This window comes from Molothrus aeneus, chromosome 5, assembly GCF_037042795.1.
Source record: "Molothrus aeneus isolate 106 chromosome 5, BPBGC_Maene_1.0, whole genome shotgun sequence".
In the NCBI taxonomy this organism is placed as follows: Eukaryota; Metazoa; Chordata; class Aves; order Passeriformes; family Icteridae; genus Molothrus; species Molothrus aeneus.
This window is the reverse complement of record NC_089650.1, coordinates 67789510-67814816: the sequence shown is the minus strand read 5'-3', so window position 1 is coordinate 67814816 and position 25307 is coordinate 67789510. Positions and strand designations below refer to the sequence as shown.

The following is a 25307-nucleotide window of genomic DNA, read 5'->3' as shown; positions in this document are numbered from 1 at the left end:
CCAAAGCAAAGGGGAGTGAACTGAAACTTGGGGAGGGGGCTCAGGGAAAGGAGAAGGGGCAGGAAATCCCTCAAAGGAGGGGAAAGGGATGCTGAAACTTGGGGAGGGGGCTCAGGGAAAGGAGAAGGGGCAGGAAATCCCTCAAAGCAATGGGGAGGAATGCTAAAAATTTGGGCACGGGGCTGGGGGAAAGGAAAAAGGGCATGAAATCCCCCAAAGCAGGGGTGGGGGATGATGGAACTTGGGGAGGGGGCTCAGGGAAAGGAGAAGGGGCATGAAATCCCCCAAAGGAGAGGGGAGAGATGCTGAAACTTGGGGGAAAGGAGAAGGGGCATGAAATCCCCCAAAGCAAAGGGGAGTGAACTGAAAATTGGGGAGGGGGCTCAGGGAAAGGAGAAGGGACATGAAATCCCTCAAAGCAGGGGAGGGGGATGCCGTTTGTGGATCTCTTGGCTTTGTAGGGCGGGAGATGGAGGAGCAAATCCCTCGCCCCCACGCCCCGGGGGGCTCCGGGGGTGGGCTGGCACAATTGCTGGGCTGGAGGGAGGAGCCCACCTGGGGACAGAGATAAGGGGCGGGCGGGGGGATTGCGGTTCCGCAGCGTGAGCCGCACGAGTTATCAGGGCAGAAACTCGGCTTCTATTACCATGCATTAGAATAGATTAGCAGGCAGAGCAATTAGCAGCCTCGCTCCCCTTTGGCCAGGCGACAGGGGCGGTGGTGCTGGGGGGAGGCAGCTTTGGCAGGGCAGATTTTGCCTCCCCAAACTGCAGCACAAGGACAGGGATGGAGTTCTGCTCCTTCCACCCAGGACTGCCCCGCTGGGACATTGAGAAGAGCAGCTTTGGATGGTGGTCTGAAGATTTTTGTGGCCTGTGGCCCCTTAAAAATTGCATCCCTGGGAGAGGCAAAGCTCCAAAGAGTGAAATTCCCAGTGATTATTCCCAGCAATAATCCAGATTTTTTGAGTTTCTACTTCCAGGTCCCTTTGGAAAAATCTCCAGATCTCTTGGTGCCCATATAGTACCTATTAAAGATCCTACAGCTTTTACTTCCCCCAGTATGTTTCCCCCCCTTTGTCCAGTTCATCTTTGATGCCCTACTGGGACATTGAGAAGAGCAGCTTTGGATGGTGGTCTGAAGAATTTTGTGGTCCCTTAAAAATTGCATGTGGGGAGATGCAAAGCTCCAGAATGAATTCCAGATTTTTGAGTTTCTATTTCCAGGACCTTTTGGAAAAATCTACCTCCTGGCGCTCAAATAGCACCCATTAAAAACCATACAGCTTTTAATTCCCCCAGTGGCTTTTCTCCCCTTTGTCCAATTCATCTTTGATGCCCTGCTGGGACATTGAGAAGAGCAGCTTTGGATGGTGGTCTGAAGATTTTTGTGGCTTGTGGTCCCTTAAAAATTGCATATGGGGAGATGCAAAGCTCCAGAATGAATTCCAGACTTTTTTGAGTTTCTACTTCCAGGTCTCTTTGGAAAAATCTAACGCTTGGTGCCCAAATAACACCCATTAAAGACCCTACAGCTTTTACTTCCCCCAATGTGTTTTCCCCCCTTTGTCCAGTTAATATTTGATGCCCAAACAGCATCTTCTGGGTAGTTGAGCCTGTTTGTGGTTAGAACCAAAGATGAAATATTCAACTCCTTCCTCAGATACTCATGAAGTTACTGAGAAAACTCCTCACCAGCAGGACAGGTTTCCCAGCAATAATCCTGTGCATTATCCCAAATTTGTCACTTTTCCTGGAGCATCTCCTGCCTTTTTTTTTTTTTTTTTTGGTCCAGAATGGAGTATCCTGGGCAGTTGGTCAAATTTAACTTCTTGGTGCCAGGGACAGCTAAATTTCAGCCATGCCCTGGGCACCCTGAAGGCGAAAGAGAGAGGGCAGGGAGGGAGTGGGGTATTCACCACATGGCCATGTAAAGTTTAAGGTCAATTATGTCTGTGTCTCGACATTTATGGCATTCCTGTTCTCAGGACCCCCAGGGAGCCTGGAAATGTCAAAACATTGCTAAAACTGACCTTAAACTTTACATGAGAGTGGGACTGAGTCTTCTCCCTTTTCCTGGCTCCAGCCAGAAAATTGCTTTGGCTGCAGCAGAGGGAAAGGCAAATTTCAGCTGCTCCCTCCTTCCCCAGCCTTGCTCCCCCTTGGTGATAAATGCACCTCAGGAGACCCAAAGCTGACTCTGAACATTGGTCAGATTTGGGCTAAAACAAACCTCTTCATCCATCCCCAGATTCCTTTAATTGCTCTGTTCTCCTCTCACCCTTCTTTCTGACTGGAAAATCAAAAAAAAAAACTTTTCCCCACTGAGGAATGAAGCTGTCACATTGCATCTCACCCTGAAAGAGGGTGATGAGCACTGATGAGCCTGAGCTGGATAATTTGGATCTCCAGAGCCTCCCAAAGCCAACCATCTCTGTCCTGAATCTTTCCCAGATTGCTGCCCCCAGCCTTGGCTGAAAATGCCATTCCCAGCGTTTGCACTTGGCTTCCACCGAGCTCCCTCTGCTGATCACTCCCCAAAGGCACCTCAGACCTGCCTGTTCCTCACGGGAACAGGGACAGGCACCCCTGGGTGATGCTGGCAGGCTGCTCTGGGATCCATCAGCCCATGCTTGCTTGGGGAGTGTGGGGCTTTGTAGAGAGAGAGGGGGAACCCCAAGGGCTGCCACCTCCTAGGTTCTGTGCTGCTCCAGCTTATAGTATGTCCTGGTTCAGGGCAAATTTTGGAGAGAACCCCCAAAGGGGCTCCTCTAGGAAAGCAGATTCAATCGGCCTCTCCCCCCACCTGGTCTGGGAGAAAATACCTCCTTGGAGAAAAGTGGAAAAAACCTGTTTATTAAACAATAAAACCTCTTGCTGTTGCGAAAAGAGATGACAAACTGAGAAATCCCCTCTCTGGGCTGCAGTTCAGCTCAGTCTCTTATCAGTCCCTCTGGTGCTGGAAATGTCGCAGGCCAGGCCTGGCCCGGTGGCCACAGGTGGGAGCTGCTGATTCTCTGCTGGGTGTTCAGGCCAGAGCAGGTTTAAACAGCTCCAAAGAAAAGGGAAAAAAGAAAAAAAAAAAAAAAAAACAAAGTCCGGGGAACTTCTTTGCCTCAGCAATGGACTATAATAGAACCTTGAGTTAACCAGGACTTTGAGATCTTCCTGATGTGACTGGGCAAACTCTATTGGCTGGATGGACTATGAGGACTTAGTCTCTCCACGTTTGGTAGCTGTACTCCTGTCCTGGTTCAGGGCAAATCTGGGAGAGAACCCCCAAAGGGGCTCCTCTAGGAAAGCAGATTCAATCGGCCCCTCCACCCCACCCCCAACTGGTTTGGGAGAAAATACTTCCTTGGAGAAAAGTGGAAAAAACCTGTTTATTAAACAATAAAACCTAAACAATATTAAACAGTGAAACCCCTTGCTGCTCCAAAAGAGATGACAAACTCAGAAAGTCCCTCCATGGGCTGTAGCTCAGCTCACTCAGTCTCTTATCAGTGCTGGAAATGTCGCAGGCCAGGCCCGGCCCGGTGGCCACAGGTGGGAGCTGCTGATTCTCTGCTGGGTGTTCAGGCCAGAGCAGGTTTAAACAGCTCCAAAGAAAAAGGAAAAAAACACAGTCCAGGGAACTTCTTTGCCTCAGCTAGCTAAACTAACTAAAAGCAAAGGAGAGCTCTGTCCTGCTGTCTGTCCATCCGCAGACAACACAGGCCAGGAGCAGGAATGTGGAGGAGTGAGTGCAGTGTCTGAAAACAAACTGCTGCTTCTTCTCTGCCCCCTTCACTCTTTGGAACAAGTCTTAAAGGTGCAAAACTTATTATTCAGCATAAACAGAACAAGATGATTTGGGATAAAAGCATCATATAGTCAACCTAGGACAGGTATTGGCAGGGAAATGCCCCAACGAAGGAGGAATGATGAGGACTCCATGGCTATCAGAAGGCTAATTAATTACTTTATTATACTATATTATTCTATATTATATTACACTGTGTATTCTATACTATATTATACTATGTTACATTACATCTAAACTGAATCTGCCAAGCACTCAACTCTGCACACACTGCACAGAATCTCGTGACTGTCAGCCCACAATACCCACATGATGAGGTCTCTGGTGTTGAGATGAGCCCAAGCTGTTGGAAAATCTCTTTTTCCCAGCCCTGAGACCCAAGAAGAAGGCAGGATTCCTTGGCTCCTGTTCTCAAGGTTGTTTATTTGCTCTTCTCTAATACATTGTCCGTCTGACCTGCTGAGATCTGTCCAGCAGGTTGGGTTGTGGCACAGTCCCTGCCCTTGGGGTGGTGTTGGCTTTGTATACTAACAACTACCTGTACTTTATTTACAATAATTTTCCAATACCTATCACCTATGTTAGACAGTCTGGCTCTACTCTAAACCAATCCAGAAGTGTCACCATCACAGCAGAAGATGGGGGACAAGAAGAAGAAGAAGAAGAAGGACAGGACATGCCCAGATTCCTCCATCTTGCCTCCTGAACCCCCATTCTAAATCCCCAAAATTCTACTTTTTCACCCTGTGACAAATTCACTATCATTCTGCTCAAACTCTTGTGGCTTGTAACTCCCCACACAAAGTTGGGAATTGTTTCCATGGGCTAAAATCAAAGGCACAGGTGTTTGTGACTCTGTGCCAAGGTCTCTGAGCCCCCTGCCAGGGTCTGGAATCACCCAGGGCAGCCAGAGCAATGTCCTGGGTCCCGACACTGATACACACACACCTGGCCTTGATAGGCCAAGGAAACAAAACACCATCACTTTGGGTAAACCATCTCCATATTGCATTCTACTTTGGCACAAACACAGGCACAGCAAATGATAAGAATTGTTTTTCCTTTCTCTGAGGTTCAGAGAATGTGAATCCCAGAAATATTCTTGGGAAGAATTGTGCCTTGCTTTTCTCTGTGAAGAGAAATGTGACGACACTGCTTGGCCTAGGAGAAAAGTTCTGGTGTGTTACAAGACCAAAGACTTGACAAAAAGTCACTATTGCTGTTATTTCTTTTTGTGGGAAACAGAAAATCACAGAAGGGTTTGGGTTGAAGGGACCTTAAAGCCCATCCAGTGCCACCCCTGCCATGGCAGCGACACCTCCCACTGTCCCAGGCTGCTGCAAACCCCATCCAGCCTGGACAGGAACAATTCCAGGGATGGGACATCCCCAAATCACCCTTCCCCTCATGCCTGCACCCCCTCTTAGATTTCAGATCCCCAATTTGTTGATCTGTTCAGGTTTTCCAGTTTGACTGGTACAGCCTGGCTTGCCATGGGCTCTGGCTGGGCTGAGAATCCTCAGATTTTCCCTTGGAGATGGGAAAAATGGAAAATCATTATCTCTTACCCTGTCTTGTTCCAGGACAGGGGGAACCATCTGGGCTACTCATGGTCTTCCAACTGAGACCTAAATCCCTGAAATTCACATCTTCTGTAGCCTGTTCCTGATTTTTTTTCTAGAAAGGAGACCACTGGAGGCGGTGGTGGGAGTGAGGGAGGCAGATGGATAATCTGAGGGAAAAAAGAAGGGAACAGGTTGAATTTTAAGGAGAAAAACTAAAGAGAGGTGAAAAAAGAGTGGGAACTTTGCCCAAGCTGCAAACACACCACTGGGAAGAGGTGAGGATTGGGATGGGGCAACATCTCCATCTTGCACAAGGGGAGGACACCAGTGTGAGGGACCCTGCACCACAATAAGCTCAGGAATGAACAGTTTGGGGGTGAAAATGAGAATTCGAACATTAAACTTGTATCCTACCAAAATATCCCACCCTGGCCTGGTGACCCCTCCTCACTGGTGTGACTGGGGGTGCCCTGACTGCCCCCCAGCACTGGAGGGAAGGTGTGAGGAAAGGGGGGCTGAGATCATCCATCAGAGGGTGAGAGAATTCATCCCCTGAGGGAAATGTCACTGTTTAGAACCAGAAAGGAAAACTGAAATGTCAAAATCTTTTGCAAAAGAGTGATTCCAGCAAATTACCTGTTTGGAGGTGGTGGAAAGGTGTCATTTGGGGCTGCTGGGATGACCCAAACCATTGAGCTGTCTCTGAGCTTTGCCATCAAACACAGATTTGTCACGTCCCTCTCCTTCCCTGAGAACCCACCTGAACACCCATAATCAAAAGAAAGCTGCTGTGCATCAAATGGTGAGGCTTCTCCAAAAAGGATTCATTTCTTTAGAATTTATTTCTGGGAATTAAAAATTTTTGATGGTTTTTTTTTTTCCCCACTGCATAAAAAAAAAATACATTGTGTGCTAATTGCCACTTGTAAAAAGGCCCCAAATACTCTGTTCTGAGTAGCAATTTCTGATCAGATCCAATCACCACTCTTTTGTCTTGAAATTTGTTATTAATTAACAGAATTGCAGATAAGACCTTTTCCATTGCCAGAAAACTGACTTTTTTGGGTCTCACATTCAAATAGCTGGATATTTTAGTCTTCTTCTTGGGAAATTATGGGGAAAAAAGTAAAACAGAATCCAAACCTTCTCCTTTTTCAACAGTTATGGTTATGAGCAAGCAAGGCTTGGTCAGGTGAAAAATAAAGGTAATTTTTGGGGGGCTGAGAGGGGTTTATGTTTGTAGGGTGGTGGTTTGGGTTTTTTTTGTCTACAACAAGATGATGGAGATGAGAGTGGCCAAGATTTAGGGATTTAATGGCCTGATTTAGAGATTTAATGATGATTTCTTGTGTCCCAACTGGGACCTCCACCTCAGGCTTTGCCCTGCTCTCAGTCTGTGCCTCACTTTCCTGTCTCTGCCTGCTAATTCCAACCTCATGGAGGTACCCTGAACTTTAATTAGCTGCAGGCAAAGCCCTCTGCGATTCTTGGGGGAGAGACACGAGAGAAGAGGAAAGTATTAATTGAACATTATTAAAATAATTGGTTGGTGGCTGGCGAGCAGAGGGTGAGCAGCAGTGGTATTTATTCTTAATGGGAGCTGAGGAGGAAATCACATTTCTCATGGCTCAGTGGTAGGAGCAGCTCCTCAGTGTTTGTGCTGATGGTTTTGGACCAAGCAGGACACTTGGAATTGTTGAGGACACAGCTGATGAGGAAAGAGCAGCTGCTGGTGAGGCACCCCGAGGTGTGTGGTGTCTGCATCACAACCAAAACAAGCTCAGGGGTGGGAAATGCTCTTTTAGGAGCCTGGAGTGTGGTGCCACTGGGTGGGAGCTACACATCCCCCAGTTATAGCAGGGAATTAGGGAATGTGGCAGTGGAAAGGGATTTTGGTGTATGGGCACCCTTGGAATGTTGGGGCTACAGGTATTTTATTTGGCAGTAAAAAGGGGTTTTTTTTCTGTATAAACAATAATAAACACACCAGGTGAGAGTCACAGGAGCTCCCAGGGCAGACAGTGATTGTCACCAGGGACAGCAGAAATGATGAGTTGAGCTTGGGATATTTCATCATCCCTCCCTCAGCCCAGCTGCCTTCCAGGTGACCACTTTCATAGGCAGGGCCTGGAAATACTTATTTATTAAAAGTCCATCTGCCTTTATTTACAGTTTGCTGAACTTCTGGGGCTGCCACGTCCCCTCTGGGCAGATCCTTCTGTGACCAGATCCTTTGTCACTTTTGTTCCTGCATCTCAGCCTCACCACCCAGGGATCTGAGGCTGGTGCTGGAGGGAAAGACTTCTCTGCACATGTTGGAACAACTTTCTCTGCTGTTTTTTCCTCTCTTTGGAGAGGACAGAACATTTTTGGTGGCGCAGAGGAAGGCTGGAGGGAGAAGGTTTCTTTGTGTCAGGTATCTTTTTCTACTCACCTGAATTGAAGGATCACAGAAGGATTTGGGGTGGAAGGGACATTAAAGATCATCCAGTTCCACCCCCTGCCATGGGCAGGGACTATCCCAGGCTGCTCTAAGCCTCGTGCAACCTTGGACACTTCCAGGGACACAAGGGCAGCCACAGCTTTTCTGAGCAACCTGTGCCAGGGCCTCACCACCCTCTGAGCAAACAATTTTTTCATAATATCCAACCTAAATCTCCCTTCCTTCAGTGTAATCCATCACAGGAGACCCCAACACGTGGAGAACCTCAGCTGCAGGTGCTGGGCAGACACCTTGGGTGATGTGTGAACCCACAGGGTGCTCCAGCTTAGGAGAGGTGAGGTGGTCATGGTAGAGGAGATGGAGGAAATTTGTCCATCCTTCAGATGGACAAAATGATCTGAAGAGGAGCTCTTGGAGTCTCGGTGGTCAGGAGGACCCCGAGATGTGTCAGAGTCTCTTCTCCCAGCCTGGCAGCTGAAGGAGTCAGGATTCTTCTGTTCTGGTTTTCAAGGTTGTTTATTTGCTCTTATCTATCACATTCTTTCTCTGACCTGCTGAGGTCTGTCCGGCAGGTCAGGTTGAGGCACACTGACCACCTTGGGGTGGTGTTAGCTTTTTATATTAAAATTACCTTATTTACAACAATTTCCCAATACCTATCACCCATGTTAGACAGTCTGTCTCTACTCTAAACCAATCCAGAAGTGTCACCATCACCCAGAAGATGGAGGATAAGAAGAAGAAGGACAAGGCATGTCCAAATACCTCCATCTTGGCTTCTGAACCCCCATTCTAAAAACCCAAAATTCTACATTTTCACCCTGTGACAAATTCACTAACATTCTATTCAAACTCTTGTGGCTTGTACATCTTCACACAAAGTTGGTAATTGTTTCCATGGGCTAAAATCAAAGGCACAGGTGTTTGTGACTCCGTGCCAGGGTCTCTGAGCCCCCTGCCAGGGTTTTGAGTCCTCCAGGGCAGCCAGAGGAATGTCCTGGGTTCCAACAAGGAGCCCTCATCACCCCTTTCTGCATGCACAAACCTGCCAAAGCCACTGGCAGGTGGCTCCATCCCCTCAGATTTGATTCCTGAGGCAGCTGTGGTCACTCACCTGGGGTGTTGACCCCAGAGCCTGAACCCTGACCCAGAGCCCAGCGCAGCAGAACTCCCTCACCACCAGACTCCAGCACCAGGCACAGGTATTTAGAGCTTTTCCAACTGAGGAACTGCATTCAAAAAGTCAGACAGTGAAAGTCAAAAGTTAGGAAGTGGCAGAATTGAGGTCACCGTGGAAAAAAGGAATAATAACCTGTGATCCTGTAATTAAAATCTGGCTTGCAGTGTGTGAGTGCAGGCAGCAGATTTGGAAGTACAGAAGCTGCTTTCAGTCTGGCAGTCCCTAATTCCTGAGACCCTGACACAGCAGCCTTAACATTATGTTAAACCCAGGCTTAGTTTGGTTTGGTTTTTCATAAATTCATGCTTTGGATGACGTTATTTTCACCCTATGGCAGACATCAAGGCTGCAAGGCACATCAGTCTAATATGCAGCAAGAGTTTGGTCTGAAAAGTTTCATTTTTTAAATGTGTATGACCTGTAAACAGCAAGGTAAAATGTGGATTATTATATTCCTGCTTAGTGGTGGGATTGGGAATACAAACCACATTCCTGGATGCTTAATCCATATCCATAGATTTGAACTGAGGCTGTTTAATTTTAGAAAATCCAGATGTTTCTGTTGTGCTGCAACTGAAGGAAATAAATGGGAGATAACAGAACATCTTGAAGAATTTGAGCACTTGTGTTTCGATTCTGAGCCCAAAAAGGCTTCCCTTCCAAGCTATTCCCAGGAGAGGAGCTCCCACACCCTGTGGAGCTTTAATGGGATTGCTGTGGCTGTTTGTTTTATGGAAGTGCTTGGAAAAATCTCAGGTCAGCATTTTGCCTCTTGGCTTTCATGCCACCATGGGGGAGTTAGAGTTTTGGGGGTATTTAATGGGCTATTGGTCCAAGCCTCTGGAGAGTGCCCGTTTAAAATTCCTGATCCAGCATGTGGCAGTGCCAGAGGAGATTTAATGGGATGAGGGTTCCTGGGGAGGAGAGAGCAGGAGCTGCAGTGCTCCTTTTGCTCCCTCAAACCTGCAAAGTGTGCTGAGAATGGCCTAAATATCCCTTTATGGGTTCTTCCTCTGGAAATACAAAACTTTGCCAGAAAGATAGAGAAATTGGAGTTTGGAGTTGGGGTGTTCACTTCATCTAGTCATTCCTTAGAGAGAAGCCAAGCCCTGAAGTTTTAGCCAGCCCCAAGGTTTGTAACATTTGGATTAACCACATATAGAGATTTGTGGCATGTGTTTCCATGGATCCTCATCTGCAAATCCCCGTGCACAAGGATGCAGTCTCTGCTCCAAGGAGTAGGGATGCTGAGGGGTGATCTTGGAGCTCCAGCAGCCCCCAGGCTCTCACACAAGTGAGACTCTAAAGTCTGGGAGCGGGTGAATAATTTAACATCCGCACTTAAGTCTTTATAGCTGCTTTTAATGGGGGGTAATAGCACTGCTAATAACAAAATCCATTGAAGACACCCTGTGCAAGTCCATAACATTAACTTAATGGCAGGAGGTAATTGGCATGCAGCTGGAGCTGTCCTTTTGGATTAACCCTGAGGATTTCCAGGCAGACACCTTCCTTGGAGCAATGGCCTTGGCAGCGGGTGTGGAGTGAAATACAGATGTGGTTTATGTTAAACGAGAGCAAACCTGGGTGGAAGCAGGGCAAACAGCCACCAATCCACTTTTCTGGGTTGTGTTTGCACCACACAGGTGAGATGAGGGGTAGTGACAGCACTGAAAACATCAACAGTTAGTGGGTGGTGTGAACTTCAGGCATTTGTGCAGCCTGGGTGTGTGCACACACAGATTTCACTGGGCTGTCACTTGTTGGAAACACCTGAATTTTTAAGATTCAACTCTCAGCACTTCTAGTCAGCCATTTTCAAGACATGTAGAATTATACTCTTTTCTGACCTAGAGATGGGGCAACTGAGAGGTGTTTTAAAAACTTTTATTCTATTTTTAGTCTTATGAGAAAGGTGAGACAACACACATGTTATAATTCACCCCATCACAATCCGAAGCTAACTACTTCTGAATTACAATACATTTTAAGTATTTCTTGACCTATCCCAAAAAGGCAGTTGCAAAAAGCACCTTAATCTGCAGGGACAGTTGCCTGGGAGGGTGGCTCCATCCCAGAGGTGAGGTACCAGCAGCCCAGAGGCACCACACAAGTGTGCAGCATTCTCAGGAGGGACAAAAAACAACATGGGCTGTGCATGGCCTCTCTACAAGGACAGCCCTGTCTGAGGTGTCCCACAGCCCTTGGACAGCAGAGTTTGAAAGGCTGGGGGTTTGGCCTAGGGAAGGTTGTGCTGGTGGGTGGAGAGACAGAGAATTCCTGCAGCTGGGATGGAGCTTTCACCCATCACCCTCCCTCCTCTTACAGGTTCCTTGTGACTCCCCAGCCTGCTTGAGCAACCCCACAGCTGCCAGCAGCAGAGTTAATGCTCTCAGGCACGTGGTGGGGCTCTTGGGAGTGTCCTGTGTGACCATGTTCACAGGGGTCCCAGGATGAGGGAAGAGACGAGGATCTGACTCCATGTTTCAGAAGGCTGATTTATTATTTTATGATATATATTATATTAAAACTATACTAAAAGAATAGAAGAAAGGATTTCATCAGAAGGCTGGCTAAGAATAGAAAAAGAAAGAATGATAACAAAGGCTTGTGTCTCGGACAGAAAGTCTGAGCCAGCTGACTGTGATTGGCCATTAATTAGAAACAACCACATCAGACCAATCCCAGATGCACCTGTTGCATTCCACAGCAGCAGATAACCATTGTTTACATTTTGTTCCTAAGGCCTCTCAGCTTCTCAGGAGGAAAAATCCTGAGGAAAGGATTTTTCAGAAAAGATGTCTGTGACAGTCCTGTGCAGGGCCAGGACTGTCCTTGTGTGATGATGATCCTTGTGTGTCCCTTGCAGCTCAGGATATTCTCCACGATCCCATGAGCGCGCCAGGGCAGGAGTGTGGTTTTCCACTTGTGCCGTCCCAAAGAGCACAGAGCCGACTTTCTGGCCACAGGCAGGAGACCTTTCTCCTTTTTAATGCCTTTATTAAAAGTGATCAGCTCGGGTGGGGAGAACCGACAGAGTGACTCAGAAGAAGAAAAGTTCAGCTTTGTCTACTGGTCTGTGGGCAGAGCTGGGGGCTCTGTCCTCACAAGAGCATCAAGAGATTCCTGTGTTTTCCAGTTTAATATTTGAGGTTCTCTGTCTAGCTGATATCTTTAGGTTAGGGTGAGGGGTAAAAAGCATCTTAGCGGATACTAGATTCTGTTCCTCATGTCTATACATCACTTTGATTCATCCATTTCATGTAAGCTCATTGTTTTTAGGGGTTTTTGGCTAGGTTTGGTGAGGGGTCTCTCCCATTGCATGCTGGATCCAATGTCATTTGCATGTTGACTCTATGTCCCTTCCCCTTCACTGTCTGGGTGCCATCCTCCAGGAAGCAGCAGGGTGTCACTGGCAAAAGGGGGAGTTCTTAACCATCAATGACAGGTAGTTAATGAAAACAACAGGTGATTACAACAACAAACAGTTAGAACTCCACCCTGGCAGCAACTGGCCCAACCTGTGAACTCTGCAACCTTTTAAAAAAAATTGGCAGCTTTTTCTACTCATAACACCCTGCAGCTCAGGATATTCCCCACCATCCCGTGAGCCGGAGCGCGCCAGGGCGCAAGCATGGTTTTCCACTTGTGCCCTCCCAAAGAGCACAGAGCTGACTTTCTATCCACACTAACTGCTGCTCCCACCTCTCAGAGCTGTCCCCACGCTGCCAGCCTGGCCGTGTGCTCACCCTGTCCCTGTGTGTTCCTGTTTCCCCAGCTGCACGAGGAAGGAGCGGTGCGAGCGCTCCAGCGAGCCGCGCAGATTCGCCTCGGAGATGAAGCAGTGCGTCCGCCTCACCGTGCACCCCAACAACATCTCCGTGTCCCAGTACAACGTTCTGGTGAGCAATGACAACCCCCTGCCCCCTCTCCTCGGGTTTCACCTGCCCGTGCAGCGTGGCAGATCCAGGGATTCAGCAGCAAGAGGTTCTCCAGACTCTGTTAACTTCCATAGCGTCTCTGCTGGTGCAGGGAAAGATTCACCACAGGAGGACGTTTTGGCATTGGTTATTCTCTGACATTTTGGCATTGGTTATTTGTTTAAAAGTCTTGAAGTGGACTATGGAGAGTCTTCCTTGTTGTCTGTGAGGGCAGGTCTGAAGGGACTCTGTTCCTGCAAGTGCTGTGTGGTGCCCTGGGAGAGGAGTTAATGAATAGCTCTAGGCAAGGGACATTTTTGTGGTTAGAAATTGCATTCTAGAAGAAAGCCAAGTGAAGGATGATATGAATTATTTCAGTGAGCTCCAAGTTCCTGTCATTTTGGATGGAAATGTCTCCTTCTAACCCCCCAGGAAGTCCATCCTGCTGCAGCACTAGGCATGCAGATCAGAGAGGCAGGATGCTGTGCAGAGGAACCCGAGGTTTCCAGGGCTCCTGCTGTCTCCTGTGACCTTCCACAGCACAAGGTTTAACCTTTCTGGCCTCGAGCTACTCAGTCAGCAGCCAAGGAAACCACACAGTGAATGCTGGCAGAGCAGCACATGATCCTGATCATTCCTGGGCTTGAGGCAGGAAATCTCTGCTGAGGATCTGACCAGTTTGTGGTTTCCCTCCTGACTCATGGCAGCAGCACCAGGTGTGGTGAGATCCCAACATGCCCCAAGAAGGAGACAAGAACCCATTTCTCTCAGGCTACCAGTGCTCTGTCTTTTTGACCATGCTAATTTGGGCTGCAATTAAGTTAATAACCCAGGCCCTAAAAGCTCTATCTCTAGGCAAGCTGGTCATTAGCCCCACACCCTGAAAGGCCTAAATGGAATTTAGGCAGCTGCCAGACCCCTTCCAGGTGACACTTTTGGATTTCTCCAGGGATAATGAAATCAGCCTTTCAAAGCCTGCATGTCCAATCATTGCTGCTTTGTTTCAGCCTCTTAACTTTGCTGTGACTTTACTTTCCCCAGGCTTCAAACAAAACTGATCTGAGACATCTTAGGTTCTTTGTTCTTCTGGGAGTTCAAGGTTTCCTTTCCATGTTCTCTCAGTAGCTGTTGAATTCTTTCATGTTGGAATAAATCCTGGGGGACTGGCTGGCTCGGGGAGACTGAAAATGATAACAGAATAAGAGACCTTTTCCTCTGGGTTACTCCCGGGGTGAGTCAGCCCAGAGCTGCTGGGATCAGAAGTTGCCATCATCTGTTACCCAACAATCTGCATGGGCCTTTTGATGGAAGTCTCAGCCCAGTTCCAGCTAAACTGGTGACCCAGCTCATCCCATCAGCAGAGGCAAACCAGGAGGGGAACAAACAGAGGGTTGATGATGTCCTGGGCAGATCTCAAATCTAGAATGCTAGGATCTTGAATTCTAGCAAAATGTCAGTGACAGTGAGTTCTTGCCCATGGAGGCAGAGCAGGCGTTTGTGTGGTCAGTCACGCTTTTGAATTTTGGGCACTGACAGGGCCTTGGAAAACCTTACCTGAGTCTGTTTCACTGCTCTGGGCTCTCTGAGAAGAGCTGCTTGCTGAGGGAAGGCTCCATGCTTTCCCTGCTGTCCCAGGAGTGTGGGATGTAGGACTTCTTGTCTGCTTGGGGTGTGCACTGGCTCATGGAGCTTGTGGCCAAGCGCTGGTCTGCCCACCAGTGTCATCTTCTGCATGGCACAGCTTCCTCCTGCATCATCCATGCCCAGAGGGAGATTTGTTAAGGAAAACAGATTCCAGATTCCACTTCTCCACTGCTAGCAGGGAGAATGAATTCAGCCTCAGTGCTAAACTCATCCAAACAACCAAACCTTTTTCCTGTTCCCCATCCAAAACAAAAAGTAAAAAAAAAACAAAAAGAAAAAAAAATTACCTTTCCCACTGCCATTCCCATGGCCCCAGAATGATCCTATGGCATCCAGGGCTAAGGCCTGTTTGCTCAGCCTTCCTCCCTGATGGTCCTCAGTGTGGAGAAACAGCTCCAGCCTTTCCCTAAGAGAGGGAAACACACTGTGTGGGAGCACTGAGTGCTATGTCACCTTCTCATCCGTCCTGCTTTGTCACCTGAACTGACCCCTGCTCTTTGTGCTGGTACAAACAACACCTCAGCATGCACCTGTGTCTCCTTTCAGTGCCTGTCACCTCAGAGGGACCTCAGCCAGCTCAGGGAGGAGGCAAGTGTGGAGAACATCTGCATTTGAGCCTGTGATGAGTGGTTGGAGCCAGTGTTTGGTCACAAAAACACTACACTTACACCAATTCCCAGGTGCTAGGGGTCCCTGGGGTGCTCCTCTGTGTTCAGGCATGACCTGGTGAGTTGAGCAGGACCCTCAGTGATGGAGAGCTGTGGGACAGGACCTTTGTTTGGGAAGCTGACAGCATGACTGTGCTCTTCCAAAGCATGGACATGGTGCAAACCAGCCCCAAGATTCATTTTCCCATAACCATGAGCAATGCCAGAGGATGTTGTGAACTCCAAAAACATGGGCAAATCCTCCTTCATGGCTTTTTTCCCATATGGAACCCCAGGATAGCACAAAGAGCCACCTGGTTCTTTGGTGGGATGGGCAGGAGAGGTTTCTGTGCCTGTAGAGACAGGGGATGTTTTTGTGGTGGACTGAAGGCTGTCGTGACTGTGTTCACAGGGGTCTTAGGATGAGGGAAGAGACGAGGATCTGACTCCATGTTTCAGAAGGTTTGATTTATTAATTTATGATATCTATTATATTAAAACTATACTAAAAGAATAGAAGAAAGGATTTCATCAGAAGGCTGGCTAAGAATAGAAAAGGAAAGAATGATAATGAAGGCTTCGTCTCAGACCTCTGTCCGAGCCAGCTGGGCTGTGATTGGCCATTAATTAGAAACAACCCCATGAGACCAATCACAGATGCATCTGTTGCATTCCACAGCAGCAGATAACCATTGTTTACATTTTGTTCCCGAGGCCTCTCAGCTTCTCAGGAGGAAAAATCCTAAAGAAAGGATTTTTCAGAAAAGATGTCTGCGACAGGCTGTAACTAGACTCTCCTCACACAGGAAACTTGGGGACAGAGTGCTCCCCCCTGCTGGTGCTGGCAGAGCAGCCCGTAGAGAGTTAGACTGGAGCGCTCCAGTTTCTCTGGAGTCTGCAGAGTGCCTCTTGTGAGTAGCAGTCACCTTCCTCAGAAACCCTGGGGGCCACGGCTGGCTCCAAAGACTCCCTGCCTAACCTGACACCTGCATGACAGACAGCGAGCACTCCCTCCCCTGCACCTCCCAGCCAGCACTGGGACACTGTGCAGCTGTCCCTGCACAGCCACCTGCCACCTGTGCCAGCACCAGCATCTCGTGCCCTCCCCTCCTCACTGGTCCCTCTCCCCAGTCGCTGCTTTCTGCTGAAGGAGGATGCTCTCTCTCTAGCAAGAGGCTCTTTGTCCGACCTCTCCAGTGTAATTCTCTCCTGCTGGTCCAGCTCTGTTGTTTGGCTCAGTGTTCTCTCTTCTCTCTTTTTCTGCTTCTCCTTCTTTCCCTCCGTCTTTGCCTGCAGCTGGTCTTGGAGACCTACAACGTCCCCGAGCTGTCTGCAGGAGTCAACTGCACCTTTGAGGACCTCTCAGAGATGGATGGGCTGGTGGTGGGCAGCCAGATCCAGTGCATCTCTCCAGCTGCCAAGGAGGTGCCCCAGATCATCACAGAGAATGGTGAGTACCCCACAGCTCCTCCACCTGCGCCTCTCCCTCCCATCCTCACCCCACACCCTGTGTTGGTCCTTGATACCCTGTGAATCTGACCTAGAACAGAGGCTGGGCAGAGTCACAGAATAAAGCAGGGATTCATTCCAAGGATCTCCTCCATGGATGCACCTTGGGCAGCACAAGAACCCAGCCAGGGCTGCACCCAAGATGAACCAAAATGGTCCCAAAATGAACCCAAGATGAACCAAAACGGCCCCAAAATGCACCAGCGCTCCCGGGGTCTCTCCCTGGGATCAGTTCTGCTCCATTTGCATCTTGCAGTTCATTGTCCCATTCCAGCTTTAGCCCCTGCAGTCCCACCCTGCTTGTTTTTCTCTCTCCAGCCCACGGGTTTGTGCTCTTGGCCTGAGATTTGGGTCATTTGTCCTTGGTGCCCAGCTGGAGCAGGAATTGTTTTGTCTCCCTGCTGTGAGGAGACCTCACTAATATGAAGCTCAGACTCACACGCTACAGTAGTACAGAATGTGAAAAATAGAAAAGCTAAACCCTGAGGCATCATCATCAAAGGAGGACTTGGCTCATGAGAGCCTGAGGAGAGGGCAAGGAAAGCCCTGGGAGCAGGAGGGACTCTGGAGCTGTACATCATGGCAAAGTGTTTCAGAAGTGCCAGCCTTGAGCTGCAGCCCCAGCAGCTGCCTTGAGGTGCTCCTCTGTGTGACACGAGGTGTTTGCAGGCTGCCACCGAGTGGCAGTTGCACGAATCCAGCAAAGACACGACATGGATGTGAGCTATTCCCTCTCCTTCTGGCCAGGCTGTAGTTACACACCAGGGGTACAGGCTCTCAATGCATCCCACCCCGTGTAACAGACAGAAATTCCTGCAGAGCTGGACAATCCTGCCTGTAATTTCACCCTGCTCCTCCCAGATTTAAGTCTGTGTGCTCAGCTCTCTGTCTCCATTCCTGGCCTTTACTGCCTTCAGCTGTTCCAGGTTTGCTTCTGGCTCCTTCTCCCACAGTGGTCCAGCACAGAAAAATGCTTTGTCTCCAAGGGTGCTTCCCCTATCCACAACTTCCTGCACTTTTCCCTTTCCCTTTTCTAACAAACTTTCTGGGTAATTTCAAGAATTCCTGTGGCTCTTTACAGGGACTTATTACAAAAACCTTGACCCTGCTATCACCCCCATGAGACACTGAGAGGATGCTGCCAATTTTTGTCCTTGGCTTCCTGTGAAATTTTTGCTGTAAAATTTGCTGTAAAATTTGCCTCTGGAGCTCCTCAGACCGCAGAAAATGAGGTGACATGAACTGTCACTGTCACCTGTGCTCTCCCTGAGCTGCACACAGCTGCTGTGCTCTCTGCTGCAGCCCCAAAACAAGCTCCCAGGAGGTTGTCACCACTCTCAAGTCCCACTGAGTTATCAGTCATGTTTGCTTACCAAGACAGGCACCAGAAATTCTTTCCTTGCTATGGACATCTGTCCCAGGCCAGGCTATCATCAACCAGCAAACAAAAACAGCAGTGAAAGGTGGAGACAGGACAAGAGGGAGAGATTTAGCTGCTTTCAGGGCACCTGCAGCTTGTCTCAGCTTCAGAGCTGCTGCTCTGCACCTCTGCAAAAACCAAGTTCTCCCCGCAGTGCCAGAGTCTGGATTTGAACCAAAGGACGTGTGACTATCACACCTGGGGCCATCCAATCCTCATATCCTGGTTTAAAATACCTGCAAGATGCTGGCAAAGTTGTTAAATATGGCAGAGTAGACGTGCAGCAGGGCCAAGGAAGATGTGTCCAGTGGAGTGTGTGGGGTGTGTGTGCCCCAAGGTGGGTGAGTGAGCACCAGGTGCTCGTTGTGACCCCTTGTCAAGTTTGCTCTGGCCTCACTGATTAATGAATCTCTCAGGTGAGGAGGAAAATTATGCAATTATAGACTGGTTTGGGTTGGAAGGGCCTGAAAGATCATCTCATTCCAACCCCCAGCCATGGGCAGGGACACCTCCCACTGTCCCAGGGTGCTCCAAGCCCTGTCCAGCCTGGCCTTAAACACTGCCAGGGATCCAGGGACAGCCCCAGCTTCTCTGGGCACCCTGTGCCAGGGCCTCCCCACCCTCACAGGGAAGGATTTCTTTTGTAATATCTCATCTAAATTTGCCCTCTTTCAGTTTAAGGCCATTCCCCCTTGTCCTATCACTCTGTGCCCTTTTACAAATAGCAGGGAAAGGGCCACACAGGTAAATCTTGAATTAAACCTGGATCACTTCCCAGCTGACTGCCCAGCTTGGAGCAGTGGGAAAAGGGATGGGGAAATGGTGTGGAGGAGCTGAGGTGAAAAGGGAAAGCTGCAGAAATGGGTGGATCCCCCTATAAGTGCAATGGATTTCACATCTCTCACACTGAGATGGGTTCTTTGCAGCCACAGGCAGAGGGGAATGGAGCCTGGGGTGAGTGAACATGGAAGGAATGTCCACATGCCCTTTTTCTCTGGGAATGTTGAGTGAACCAGCAGTATGGACCAACTTTAAGGACAAAATTATATTTTAATGGCCTCCAGATTCCAGACATCTGCACTCATTCTTTGAGCTTGGTTTTCCAAGCTATCACTCTCCAGTCCAGACCCTGCTACCAGGCACAATAATTTCCAGTGGCAAGGACACACTGTACCTGTGGGAGAACTGGGCTCTAGAAGGATTTTATAACACTTTTTACATCTGTTTTACATCTGTACTGAGGACAGCCCAGCCAAGGTGCTGTGGGATAGCTCTAGAAGGTTTTTATAACATTTTTTACACCTACTGAGGACAGCCCAGACAAAGTGCTGTGGGGCAGCTCCAGGCTCAGGCTGGTGGTCTGGCCACCAGGGCTAACAGAGCAGTCACACCCTGATGTGCCTATTTTTCCCTCCAGGTGACCATCACATTGTCCAGCTGCAGCTCAAGTCCAAGGAAACGGGGATGACCTTTGCCAGCACCAGCTTTGTCTTCTACAACTGCAGCGTCCACAACTCGTATGTTCAGTTCCTTTGGCAGCATTTTCTCATGGGCACGTGTCCCTCGGGAGGATGTTCAAGTGTGGAGGTGACCAGGGGCTGGGGTCACTTGTGTGGTGCCCACAATGGTGGGTCCCTCCTGAGATGACTCAGAGCATGGGAACCACTTTTCCTGCGGGCAGAGCATCGAGTTAGGAACAATTTGCTACAGAATTGAGTCAAAACTGAATTGTGCCCTCAGCACGTGGCCCCCTAATCTTCCTATTGCTCATTTCTTTGTGGATTTTCGGCTCCTCATATGCACCTCCAACCCTCATCCATGCTGCCAGTCCCACCAGTAGCCCACCCCAGATGGTTGACATAGACTTAAACCCTCCCATCTGGAAAAATAAAGCTTATGGTTCCTGCAGGATATGCACTGAACCCATCTGATTCCCTCAAGACCACGTTACCCATGATGTGAGCACCTTTCCTTCCTCACATCCTGTTTTTCTCAGATTTTGCTGCCACCCAGGGCTGCTCAGGAGCTGCCCCAGTGGAGCAGACCCACAAATGCCTGCAGAAGATGTCCTTGCAGCAGGCTGCTCCAGCCCTGAGCAAGGCTGAGTGGCTCTGTCCCCACCACTGAGCCGTCACAAAGTGCCAAAAGCAGATAATTACTGTGGCTCAGCAATTCGCAAGGAAAGGCAAATCTTATTTCCATGTTCCTGCTGCTTTGACAAACAGTGTCAGAAAGCAAGTGTTGGGGAAGGGGGGGGGGAGAGCAGCAGAGATGGTGCTGTTAAATATTTATGGCGTGTTTTGGTTTCTTACTTGACAAACTATAATACGCTATCCATTTTTAATTCGATGTATCAGAGCAAGCACTTGTTACCAATTTGAAGAATAAGTTGCTGTACCAGAGCTGAGAGTGGATTGGGGTTGAGAAAGATTTCACAGAGACAGGAGAGAGGGGGTGTGTCTGCCTGTTGAGCTCACACACAGGAGCTCTGGAGTTTTTCTCTCCTGCCCATTAAAAACCCAGTGGCATAGAAGGACCAGGAAAATTCACTTCCCTGAAGTCTCCTCAAGGTACACTCCAGGCACTGCAGCTGAATAGAATCATAACATTGTTAAGGCTGGAAAAGCCCTCTAAAGCTGGGCCCTCTAAAAGCCCAACCTAAAATTGCTGAGGCTGGAAAAGCCCTCATAGAATCATAACATTGTTAAGGCTGGAAAAGCCCTCTAAGGTTGAGCCCTCTAAAAGCCCAACCTAAAAGTGTTGAGGCTGGAAAAGCCCTCATAGAATCATAACATTGTTAAGGTTGGAAAAGCCCTCTGAAGTTGGGCCCTCTAAAAGCCCAACCTAAAATTGTTAAAGTTGGAAGAGCCCTCTAAGATTGGGCCCTCTAAAAGCCCAACCTAAAATTGTTAAGGCTGGAAAAGCCCTCTAAAGCTGGGCCCTCTAAAAGCCCGACCTAAAATAGTTAAGCTTGGAAAAGCCCTCATAGAATCATTAAATTGTTAAGGTTGGAAAAGCCCTCTAAGGTTGAGCCCTCTAAAAGCCCATCCTAAAAGTGTTAAGGCTGGAAAAGCCCTCATAGAATCATAACATTGTTAAGGTTGGAAAAGCCCTCTAAGGTTGAGCCCTCTAAAAGCCCAGCCTAAATTTGTTTAGGTTGGAAAAGCCCTCTAAGACCCCTAAATTGTTAAGGTTGGAAAAGCCCTCATAGAATCAGAAAATTGTTATAGTTGGAAAAGGCCTCTAAGATCACCAAGCCCAAGTCAACCAGCACCACCACCATGGTCACCATTTAACCTTGTCCCCAAGTGCTTTTTAACACTTCCAGGGATGGCGACTCCCCCACTGCCCTGGGCAGCCAGTGCTTTACAACCCTTTCCAAGAAAAAAAATTCCTACTATCCCATCTAAACCTCCCCTGGCACAGCCTGAGGCAGTTTCCTCTCATTTTGGCACTGGTCACCTGAGACAAGAGCCTGGCTGTCCCCTCCTGTCAGGGACTTGTGTAGAGCCACAAGGTCCCCCCTGAGCCTCCTTTTCTCCAGGCTGAGCCCCTTTCCCAGCTCCCTCAGCTGCCCCAGACCCTTCCCCAGCTCCATTTCCTTCCCTGGACACTCTCCAGCCCCTCCAGGTGTTTGTCATGAAGGTCTCCAGAGTGTGAACGACCAGGACTGTGCAGAGAGCTGGGTTTGGTTGCTGCTGAGCAGACATCACATTAAATTTAAAGGGAAGTGTGATGTAGGTCCAGTCAGTGCTGTAACACAGCCAGGGGAGGTGTCTGCAGCTCTGACTCTGCACAGCCCCTGGGGACAGGAGAGCAAAACCTTGTAAGATGAAGGGAATGGATCTTTCCTGCACCCAGAGGAGGTGATGCCCTAAATATGCCCTCTGCTTCTCAGCTACCTGCTCCAGTAGTCTTTACTTCTCCTCTGAGATGAAAAATATGAGTTAATATATTGGCAGGGACCTCATCACCCTGAGCAGAACTCACACCAATAAACCTGTGGGACCCAGGGGGAGAAAATTCCCTGCTTCATCTTTGGTTTTCTGGCTTTGGTACATCCCAGGTTGTCTCTGGCCTCTGTGTCATGTGTGGGAAAATTAACCAGACTGAATTGCTGTGCTGGTGCCCAGGGCAGTCAAAATACAATAAATATTTATTATTCCTCTAGTTGCAATGATATGAATGCAATCTAAATTATTTAATCCTATCAGGCATTTGAGATGCCAGTGACAACTAGCTCAGGCCAGAGTAAATCCAGCTCTTTGGATCAGTGCAAAGCCTGTGTCCTCCTGCAAAAGCAATGTTCTCCAGGCTGTGGAGAACATTTCCCATTTTCCTCTGGGAAAGGCTGTCAGTGATGCCTTGGACTACCTAGAACAGAGGCTGGACAGAGCTAGAGAATGAAGTGGGGATTTATTAAAGGCCTTCAACAGATACACCCTGGGCAGTGCAAGAGCCTGGCAGAGGCTACACCAAAGATGGACCCAAGATGGACCCAAGATTCACAGCAGTCACGAGTTTTTTGGGCAGATATAGGTTTGGTCCATTTGCATATCAGGGGTTAATTGATCAATTACAGCTTCAGGTGATGAAGTCACATTCCCCCAGTTTGCCCCTCCCAGTTCACTTTTGTTTGTACTTTTTGGGCCTGAGGCTGTGAGGTGTCCTTGGTTCTCAGGCAGGGCAGAGGGATTGTTCTGTGTGCCCAAACTGTGAAGAGAGCTCACAAACACTGCATGGAGTTCAGAGCTACAGACAAATGCAGAACAGGAGCTGGAAAATGTAAAATCTAAAATTTAAGGCACCGTAAGGACCCAGCTGGCCGAGTGATTGCTCTCTGTGTCTGTTGCAGGTGCCTGTCGTGTGTGGAGAGCCCCTACCGCTGCCACTGGTGCAAGTACCGGCACGTGTGCACCCACGACCCCAGCTCCTGCTCCTTCCAGGAGGGACGAGTCAAGATGCCCGAGGTAGGCACAGGGAACGTGCCACACATCTGGGATGCTCAGGGCTGGTGTCACCTGCACAGAATCCCTGGGTTTGGGAGAGACCATCAAGGCCATGGAGTCCAGCCCAGCCCCTGGCACCCAGTGCCACATCCAGGCTGTCAAACACACCCAGGGCTGGGGACTGCACCACCTCCCCGGGCAGCCATTCCAGAACTTTATCTCCCTTGCTGGAAAAGCTTTTTCCTGTAGGGGGATACAGTATGGGTAAATGAAGGTGGTATAGAATGTATTCTTACCCCCTAAAGAGTTGCAGCTGAACCAATTACTAAAGATCAGGAGCAGGTCTGATGTTAACAGGTCACACCTGTAGCCAATAAGAACAGTGTTATAAAAGAGCGGATTGGTGGGAGCTGGAGTCAGTTGGCTGCTGTGAGGAGAGGAAGAGTCAGTGCCTAGAGGAGCTGCCTATAAGAACCATCAAGGAGGTACAAAGCTCTGGCAATATGGAACCCTTGCAATGTAAAGACAATAGAGCTCTTGCACTATAATTACAATATTTTCCTGCCCTCCAACCTGAATTTCCTTTGGCACAGCTCAAGGCTGTGTGCTCTGGTTGTGTCAGTGCTGCTGGAGAAAGAGCCCAAGGGCAGCTGAGCACAGGCACCTTTCAGGAGCTGCAGAGAGCGATGGGGGCAGCCCTGAGTCTCCTTTTCTGCAGGCTGAGCACCCCCAGCTCCCTCAGGGGCTCCTCTCAGGGTTTGTGTTCCCAGCCCCTCTCCAGCCTCGCTGCCCCTCTGGCCCCGCTCAGTGTCCCCAGGCCCTTCCCAGGCTGAGGGGCCAGAGCTGGGCACAGCCCTGGAGCTGAGCCCTCCCCGTGCCCAGGGCAGGGCACAGTGACCTCCCTGCTGTGCTGCCCCTCACTGCTGGCACTGCCAGGGCACAGTGACCTCCCTGCTGTGCTGCCCCTCACTCCTGACACTGCCAGGGCACAGTGACCTCCCTGCTGTGCTGCCCCTCACTGCTGACACTGCCAGGGCACAGTGACCTCCCTGCTGTGCTGCCCCTCACTCCTGGCACTGCCAGGGCACAGTGACCTCCCTGCTGTGCTGCCCCTCACTGCTGACACTGCCAGGGCACAGTGACCTCCCTGCTGTGCTGCCCCTCACTCCTGACACTGCCAGGGCACAGTGACCTCCCTGCTGTGCTGCCCCTCACTGCTGACACTGCCAGGGCACAGTGACCTCCCTGCTGTGCTGCCCCTCACTCCTGGCACTGCCAGGGCACAGTGACCTCCCTGCTGTGCTGCCCCTCACTCCTGACACTGCCAGGTGCCACTGGCTCCTTGGCCACCAGGGCACAGTGACCTCCCTGCTCCTGCTGACCTTGTCAGTCCACAAAGCCTTCTCCACCTCCAGTCCCACCCTTTCCCTCCTCTGCTCTCCCTCCCCTCTCCCTCTGCAGGGATCTCCTCTCCCTTCTGCTCTGCCAGACCTCAGGGACCTGATCCCTCTCTCCTGCACACCACAGGCAGTGTAGTGTGGGAAATGGATTTGTAGAAAATTCTCAAAGCCTGACAGAAGGCTGGAATGGGACAGACATTGCTGAGAGAGAAATGGAACTGGAAATGTTCCAAAGGGTGGCCTTACAAATAAGAGTGGAACTTTGGAGAAATAGAACTGTGAAAGATGCATTGCAGTGGGACCCACCAGGGGTAATTTTAGATGATTGGCTTTGAGGCATTTACAGCATGGTGTGGCTAAAGCTGTAGAAGTGGCAAGAAACACTTATAATGTCTTGTAACTAAGAAATAGTTGGCTTCTGATTGTGATGGGGTGAATTATAACATCTGTATTGCCTTACTCTTCACATGAGACTGAAAATGGAATAAAAGTTTTTAAAATGCCTCTCAGCTGCCCCATATCTGGGTCAGAAAAGGGCAAAATCCAACAGTGTGTGACACCTTGGAAACTCATCACAAACTCCTGGTACCAAAGGTCTGGGAGGGATGGCAAACACTGGTTGTGCCTCTCCTCCAGGAGAGAAAGAGGTGACCAACCCGAGGCTGCTGAGACCTGGGGAGGATTTAGGGCTTTGGCCATGGGGTCAGTAGATTCCAGCTGTGTTTGGAACACCACTGGGGCTTTGTGGGTTTGGTGCCTAATGGCAGAGGCATCCAACTGCCCCCACATTGCCACTGACTGAGCTGAACTGCAGCTTGGGTGTTAACAC

At 49.3% G+C, this 25307-nt stretch overlaps 1 protein-coding gene across 1 annotated transcript in view; it reads left to right on the top strand.

The window, feature by feature from the left end:
• PLXNA4 (plexin A4) overlaps window positions 1-25307 on the top strand; it is a 508367-nt gene that overhangs the window by 368097 nt on the left and 114963 nt on the right. The window contains exons 6-9 of the mRNA XM_066551057.1: window positions 12768-12891; window positions 16497-16650; window positions 19547-19646; window positions 22985-23099. Coding sequence (XP_066407154.1) covers window positions 12768-12891; window positions 16497-16650; window positions 19547-19646; window positions 22985-23099 — 493 coding nt within the window. The remainder of the gene's footprint in view (window positions 1-12767; window positions 12892-16496; window positions 16651-19546; window positions 19647-22984; window positions 23100-25307) is intronic.